Below are 8,150 nucleotides of genomic sequence, written 5' to 3'. Positions count from 1 at the left end.
CAGTGAAATCTCCTTCGTGAGCAGAAATACTTAATAAGGCACTTTTTTAAACATTTGCCCAGAATGCATTTTACTAAAGGGTTGCTTTATGGGGAACAAGTGTCTCACCTAAAGGAACCTACCCAGAACTCCTCAACCGGGCTCACTGGCGCTACGAACCCATGTCATTTCCACGCCGGGCTTGGCGGTCCCTCAGGCCACACTCCACGAGGGGGGACCTGCTCCTAGTCTGCAAAAGGACGGTGCAGCCCTGCTCCAAAAGCCTTCCAAAACAAGGAGTTAATCGAAGCAATGATAACCAGGTTCCGAAAGAATGTCCTATGTCGCCGAGCCAGGGACATAAATAAGCCCCTTTGGGCTGCATTTAAAAAGAGGGGAAAAAACCCCACACAGGTCTGTTCAAGCTCCGGGCCGTCCCTCCACCTCGCGCGGCAGATATGTGGTGTCGCCCGCCCGGCAGGGGACTCCGGAAGGGCTGCAAGGTGGCAGCGCTCCGGGCACCTTCTCTAGGGCCGGGGAGGCGGGGCGGGCCTGCCAGTACTGCTGCCTGATTCGGGAAGGGTGCAAAGGGGTGGGGGTCCCGTCTGGAGCTGGGGGCACACAGTCGGTGCTTTTGGAGTATTCACAAGAAGCAGAATCTGCCACACTGGCACCGCTCCCAACCACCCTCATACCCTGCTTTCCAGGGTATGCAACTGTCAATCATAATCACCCACATTTTCATCTACGTTTTTCCAAGAGCCTTTTGAGGGCTTTCTGAGAAGACAGCGCAAGTTACGCTTGGCTGGGAAAACAATTGTCTAGCCTGCACTGAAGATAAGTGCAACCATTATCAAGTATTCTTTGTTGTGAAAAACTACTTAGAATTTGTGACGTTAATGTTCCTTCCTGAATCTAAGTCACTGTGATCGATCACACAGTACGATCACGAAGAACGATGTCTACATGCATTGTGAGCACTTTGAAAACAAAAGAAAACGAAAACTGTAGTTCTCTGTGGTGACAACAGAACGTGAAGCAGTCTAACAGCAAACCCCAGTCCGCCGTGTCCCCAAGTCCAGCTCTGCTGGAATCAACACTGGGCCGTGCGGCGCTCCACACAGCAGTTACGCAAGACTGCGGACGGAGAGGCCTACGCTTGTGGGGATCCTATGCTGCAGCTCCCTCGAAGAAATCCCACAGTGCGTGCAGCGTCAGGTCAGCGTCTCCTGCTAGAAATCACTCAACAATCAGGGCCACATTTATGTGGGACAAATCTATCATGTGCCTGTGGAAATGCAAACAAACAGTCAACATCAACTGAACTCCACACATCAGCAGTCAACTTAGCAAGGTACAAGAAAACTAAAGTGGTGGGTCCGGATTAACGAAATTATATAAAAATGCAGACAGACAGAGAAGATCAATACAGAAACGGGGGGCTGATGACCCACATTACAGAAGGGTGCACCGTGTGCGCTCTTTCCTACAGCAGCAGGTGGGCACACGCACGCGGGCCAGACCACAGCTGCTTTGGCGGAGAGGCTCCCACCCACTTCCACAGCACCCTAACCACGGAATACACCGGCTACCTGTGGAATTTCTGTTGAAATGCTAACGCATGAGCTGGTTCCTTGAACTTAGCTATGGCTTTCCGTTGCTGGGGAAGCATCTGTAAACTCTAGAGGAAGAAAACAGAAATGTTTTAATATCATGTTGTACCATGCTTAAAAAAAAACCCAAACACCCAACATATTTATACATTAGCTTTAACACAAAATTCAAGTCCAGGCTGACACTTGGATCACTGAGGAAAATTCTATCTCCCTAGCAATTTTTCTTATCCAGATAATCTATCCCAGAACGGTCATTCCCATGAATGGCATGGGAGGATTCCCAGCCTGGTGTTTGTCCGGCCATGTGAGCCACTCAGTCTTCTCCCTCAACCTTCTTTGTGAGGCCCGGTGGCAGACACTCTTGGAGAGTCACTTCCTGTCCACATGCCTTCCTGCCAGGCAATTCTCTGCAGGGCCCTCACTCAACTTTTTAAAAGAGCAATACTCATCACACAGGAGGAAACTGCTGTTTAGCAACGGGACCCCACAATTACCACTGGGGTAAAATGAGGCTCTTCTACATCTAGCTAGGTCCCAACGAGGCACAGCTTCGCCAGTGGTGGCTGTTGGCACAATCTGCTCACATTTTGTACTGACAAGATGATTACTAAGTGACACTGCAAATTAAATCTTCAGGAGCTAAAGCAACCATTCCAGAGGACACTACTCTCTGCAGCAAAAACCAAGTTAGTTTGTGAAGACGACAGGCGGAAAGAAATGATCCAACAAGTGAAGAGAATCTTACTCGTCTGAAAGGCAAGCACTGGACAGAGGTATCTCATGCCTGGTCCTCACACCTGCCCGGAGGAGGACCCATGGCTCTGAGTTTTCCCTGAGGCCTTGCGGTTTAGGATCCGAGGATTCCGCAGGAGCAGGTCAAAGGTGGAGACCTGTGTGATCTCTCAGCCATTCCCACTCTCAAGAGCCTGATGTTTCCCAAGTATCCTGGTGACGGAGCCAGCCCAGCACGTGTATCTGGGGCACCGTGCAGGCTCTAGCCTCCGCAAAGGGCAGGGCACACGGCAGCTGAGGCGGGACCCTTGCTCACCCCAGGACACACTGCCCCAGGGAGAGCACAGGACTCGATGCCTCAGTGTCTGGGCTTCTGTCTAGTGAAGTAGGGCAGCCAGAAAAAAAACCTGATGGTAACACATGACCTTTAAAGTGTTGACCTATGAGACTATTTAATTTTAAAGCATGTGTCAAAGATCTACAGTGGAAACACAGGGCTAAAAATACCAAGTACTCTTCATTTTTGTAACCACAGAACGTCTATCAGTTAACACAACTAGGGGAGCTCTAAAAAAGTAGCCACCTTCCCCAAAGTCACCTTTTGGTGTTTCACAAAGAAATAAACCGTTTCAAGTCTGCCAACTACATGGCGCTAAGCTGTGCACACAGACCCCTGGAGGACGAGCAGTCAGCCTGGGGGCTGGGGACACTGCCCCGACCTGACCACGGACCAGGAGCGTGGACGCGCAGGCAGTGGGGGCGGCCCCTTGGGCAGTGATGAGCTGGGTCCACCCGCCCACTGTGCTGAAGCAAGCTTAGCAGAACACTAGATTCCTCCTCTTCTTTGGGATATAAAAACCGGAAGACGAATTTTCTTGACGATTTCACTTATCATTAAATTAACAGCACACCTAAAGCGCCATAAGGTGGTCTTTAATGATGTCACCGACGCCTCCTTCTGGGCTACACCCTCGGCAACGCAGCTTCCCTGGCCTCGGACGCACGCCTCGAGTACCGGACAGAGGCCCGCTTTCTCTTCCAAGCCGCCTGCCTCACCTCGCTGCTCACGCCGTCCATGCCTCAGCCCTGAATGAGTTCCGGTTGTTGCAGCTGGAGCTCGGTCATCGGGTGGGGCGGGGACACTATGGGCGAAGAACCGAGCCTCGGTTCGCGGCAGAGCCAGCTGCAAATCCCACCTTGCCCCTGAGCACCCGCACAGGGCCCGCTGCTAGGCCCTTCTTTCTGGTCCTGTGTGCCTTTGGCCTGCTCTCCTTCCCCTCCGGCCACAGTGTCGCAGGCGCCGAGGGCCAAGAGCGGCGCCCCCACGGTGACTGCGGCCAGCGCTGGGACAGACCTCATGCACGCGTCAGAAGACTTACCTAAAGTCACCTCTAAACCTTGAAGAACTGTATTAGGAACAGACAGGAAAAACTAATTTCTTACTGGCATGCAGGGGGAAAGCACACCAACCTTCATCCTGACTTCTCATTTTCAGATGTGAGACCACTTCACTTCCTGAGAACAACTGTGCTTCTCTAAGGAGCAAAATGCACGATGAAACTTCGGCTGGCAGCTGCAGCTGCCTGCCACCCCCACGGGGCCGGTCCACTCCGCCTGACACGCAACAAGGCAAGCAGTGACAGGCTCTCCAGCCTGCGGCTGGATTCCAGAAGATGTCCATGTCGCTCAGAACCCCGGCCTCTTTCCCCAATTAGGAAAAGTTCCTTGTCTTTCTAGGAAGTGCCTGTGTGTGTGCATACGGTCAGATAAATGTCACAGAGACACTAACAGGGTTCTGCAGCTCTGAAAATCTGTTTAGACTCCTTCCCCTCCGGGGACGCCTGGCTGGCTCAGTCAGTTACGCATCTGCCTTTAGCTCAGGTTACGATCTTGGGGTCCTGGGATCAAGCCCCACACCCCCCTGTGGCCCTCCCCCCCAACCCCTGCTCTCTCTCTCTCAAATAAACAAAATCTTAGAAAAATAAATAAATAAGCTTCTTCCCCTAGCACCTTCAGTGATTAAGCCAAGAATTGTATCAGTTGCTTTAAACACAAGTGAAACTGCTTGAGAGCAGCCCCACTGCAGCCCTGACCTAGACGCCCGCGGGTGGGCGCCCCTCTGAGGCCAGCCAAGAGCCACGGAGAGCGCAGAAGCCCCCCCGCTCCCGGCCAGTGCCGCCGACCTGTTCTCCTCCATGCCCGGCAGGCCCGTGTCCCCACGCGGCGGCACGCAGCACCGATGGCAGCAAGTGTGCCCCACACGGCGGGCAGCCCACGGGCTCCTACGCCTCCCAACGCACACCTGCCGCTGCAGCAGGCGTGGTCCGGTTCCGTCTGCTCCAGTGCCCAGCCGGCGTCGTTCCCAAAGTCCCAGGGCTCCGGCTTGCCCACCTGTGGCTCCGCGTCCTGACGCCGCTCGTGCTGATCCTGATGGTCCCCTGCCTCTCCCCTCGCTGCTGTTCCAGCCTCCTTCCGCTGCACACCCCTACCCTTCAGAACCCATGCAAGCTCTTGGAAGAGCTCTCGTGCTGTCACACTGGCTCCTGAAAATCCGTTCTTCTTTTCAGTTCCTGACGGTGTTTTCAGGACTTTTTTCTTCCCCAGTGCAGGTTCAGATCATGTGTCCACATCTCTGTTTTCTTTACACCTCGTGGCGTGGGTCTGTCGTCCGTCTACGCTGACCATACCTAGTGCTTTCTTTCCCAGATGTCCTCAACTACAAAATGACTGAACTGCTTTCACTCGAGATTCACACCTTTTCTATTTCACCGACCAGACCTCCTTGGTGGGTCAGAACGAGATGCATCTTCAGAGCAGGTCAGACTCCCCCGACGTGAGCCTACCTCGCAGAAGCGCCCAGAGGGGCCCCACCTCGCTGCGCAGGCTGAGATGCGCTCCAGAATGAGACACACGGGAACTGCAGTGTCAGGAGGCAGTGGGCAGACTCCGTGGGTCCCGGAGGGCTGTTCAGGAGCACGCACCATCTGGGCCGGCAGCCCCACTCCGAGAGCACACGCAGACGCTGGGCGCGCCCGCACCTGCAGCTCGTCTCGTCCTGTCTCGCTCGCTGCCCCTCCAGGGCGACATGGAGGCTGCCGTCTCTTCCATCCCCCGGGGTTTGCCAGGGCATGACAGAGAGCTACGAAGGAGCAGGGTGAGTTCTCATGTGGGTGACGAGAGTCTGACGGGAGGAGAAGCGCTCTGTCCGAGAATTACACACCAAGAACCGGCAAAATCGGGACTTGCCCCGAAGCCTCGTCTCGGAGCCGGCTGCGCCCCCGGCTGCAGGGTGAGGGCCCCGTGCAGCGCCAACAACAAGCAGCGTCCACCTCTACTCTCGTCCCAGCTCAGGAACGACTCACAGGACTGCCGGGAGAAGCGACCACAGAGGGCGGCGGAGAGGACGTGCACGGCACGGCTGCCCCGCTTATGTGGGCGATGACCACCACGGGGAACTGGCCGCAGAGTCCCATTAAGTGATTTCAAACATCCTGCTTTTGTGAGGAAACCACTTTATTTTTACACCATGACATTTCACTGATTCATAGGACAACAAGTTTTCTTCTTGGCACCATTTTAGGCATAACCTAGCAAACGGGGAAATAAAGACAAGCAACAAAGCCACAGGTGTGCTAACCAGCTTACTTCCTGACCCGAAGAGCTCCGTTGGCTTCTGCGTTTCGGGACGGAGCAGGAGGTCAGGGTCACTCCTGCGGGAAGCCAGGCAGGTCACCAGGGGGCAGATGCCTCCCGCTGGGTCTGGGGACCGAGGCACGGCCTTCTCGCAGACTCAGACTCGCACCATGGCTGCTACCGAGTGCCGCGCGGCCCTCTCCCCTGCAACTCTGAACACGCTCCGGTACTCTTCCCGCCGTGGCTACCTCCTGCTTGTAACGTGTCTACAAAATCCTTCCGTCTTTCCTTACTCTGTGAAGACTGAGTCCATACAGGACTTTAACATGGACTTTCTCGAGAGGTCTCTGAGTACCGTTTAAGGGGATAGCGCACTAATCTGAGAAACGTGGCCAGCTCGTCACAGTGCACTGTCACCCTCAGAAAGCCTCCCAGATTTCACAGTTCAAGAAGCGGAGCTCACACGCTGTGATTTTACAAAGGGCTAGACACCACCGGCTATTACACCAAGTGGACGCGAGGTGGCGCCAGAGTCCAGCGCACACAGAAGCTCCACACAAACCTACCTCCTGTCAGGACCGCAGAAGGTTTGGGTTACCAAGCGCCATCCTTTCTCCAAGTCTATTTATACTTAAACCGTAAGTGAGTCTTGTTAAAATGTGTAATCAATATCACTCTTTAGCTATCTAACACTCGCAGGGACGTGTTACGTTGTTTTATTTTTTTTTTTTTAATTAAGAAACTTGACATTCTGTGAACGCGGTGTTTAAAAATTTATAAACTCCCCCTCAAAACAATCCCACGGGACTAAGACTGGCAAGACGCGAGCACTCTGCTTTGTTCCCGCCAGGGTGGAAGAACAGGCCCTTATCTAAGTGCTAAATTCATCATTCCACAGGGGTTTCTCCAGGGGCAGATGGAAGCTCACCTTCCACCCCATCTTAAGGGTAACTGATGGAACCTAGAAAATTCATTCTCCACCTCCTATAAGGCATTAAATAATCCAACACTGTTTTTGTTTGGCTTTAGGTTCCCTCAATCAAACTTTATTTATAACATACTGATCTCTAATACTTTTCAGAACAAAAAAAGATAGGCCCCAAACGCAAAATTCAAAATTCAAGTTTTAAGGTGGGTTAAGACCAGAGTTAGGTGGCTTAGCAATGGCTCCAAGCAGCCCATGACCCTGCACCGCTATTCAGACACGGACCCTGAAAACCACATCCTGGCTGAGGACGCTCAGAATTATCAAGACTATGTGTGAGGAAGCAAAGCCACGACCACCAGCGGATCACGTGTGGAGGGCGACCAAGCTGTCACCCCCCAGCGCACATGGAAAGAGACTGCCCGCGAGCCCTCACAGAGAACACCAGTCCTCAGAACTCCTGGAGTAGGCTCTGGTCTGCTAGTCCGGACTCACTGTGAACTGCAGCCCAGATTCTCCACCACCACGTGTGGGAGTCTCAGGCCAGGATGAGCACGCGTTAATGCACCTACAACACTCCAGTGTTGCCCTGCTCCTGCAAGTCTGTCCCCATCGCGGTGACCCGCGGGAAGGGGCTGCTGGCCCCACGTAACCGGCACTGGTCTCTGCCGCACCACCGCGCGATCGACTGCACTGAACACGGAAGCCCAAGTGTTAACTTTCTGTTATGACACACAAATAGAAACTGACCCTCACCATCTCCCTAGGAATCCGGAAATGAAGAACAGGGTGGGTTTGGGAAGGGCTTTCATGCACTCCTCACATTTAGAGACTCTCAACAGTAGACAGATTTCAAACATGTTAAAAATTATTTGTCTCAACTCTAGTCTGATGTTTCCCCATTCACTCATGCAGCAAGAGGCTAGAAAATTCCCTGAAAGGAAAGCACGCAGAAATCTGATATTCACACTCCACGTCTCGCCCACGTGGGACCTGACCCAGAGAGACGAGAGGCTCAAGGAAAACCAGGTCAATCCGCTTCTCTGCTGGTTGACCTACAGGACTCAAGAAGATGCAGAGACCAGGGGTCTGAGTGGAGAATTCTGTTTACTGCAGAACTGGAGACAATCTGCAGCCAGCTCAGCAGAGACTGTTGAGCATTCAGAAATAACCCGTTGTAAAATAAAGAGATCAAACTATAGTCTACGTTATTTCATGTTTGTAAAATCTAAACCAAGTTTCATAGTTGTTAACATGTGAGCTAT

The 8,150-nt window shown here is 53.0% G+C and overlaps 1 protein-coding gene across 1 annotated transcript in view; it reads right to left on the bottom strand.

Annotated features, from left to right (window-relative positions):
• Positions 1–410: 410 nt before the first annotated feature.
• The window catches only part of RBM33 (RNA binding motif protein 33), a 121,225-nt gene continuing 113,485 nt past the window's right edge, over positions 411–8,150 (bottom strand). The window contains exons 18-19 of the mRNA XM_021693026.1: positions 1,572–1,660; positions 411–1,267 (exon numbers count right to left, since the gene is read on the bottom strand). Of these exons, the coding sequence (XP_021548701.1) occupies positions 1,219–1,267; positions 1,572–1,660 (138 nt within the window). The 3' untranslated portion in view covers positions 411–1,218. The remainder of the gene's footprint in view (positions 1,268–1,571; positions 1,661–8,150) is intronic.

The sequence above is a fragment of the Neomonachus schauinslandi genome, chromosome 12 (assembly GCF_002201575.2).
Source record: "Neomonachus schauinslandi chromosome 12, ASM220157v2, whole genome shotgun sequence".
In the NCBI taxonomy this organism is placed as follows: domain Eukaryota; kingdom Metazoa; phylum Chordata; class Mammalia; order Carnivora; family Phocidae; genus Neomonachus; species Neomonachus schauinslandi.
This window is presented reverse-complemented; position numbering and strand designations above follow the sequence as displayed.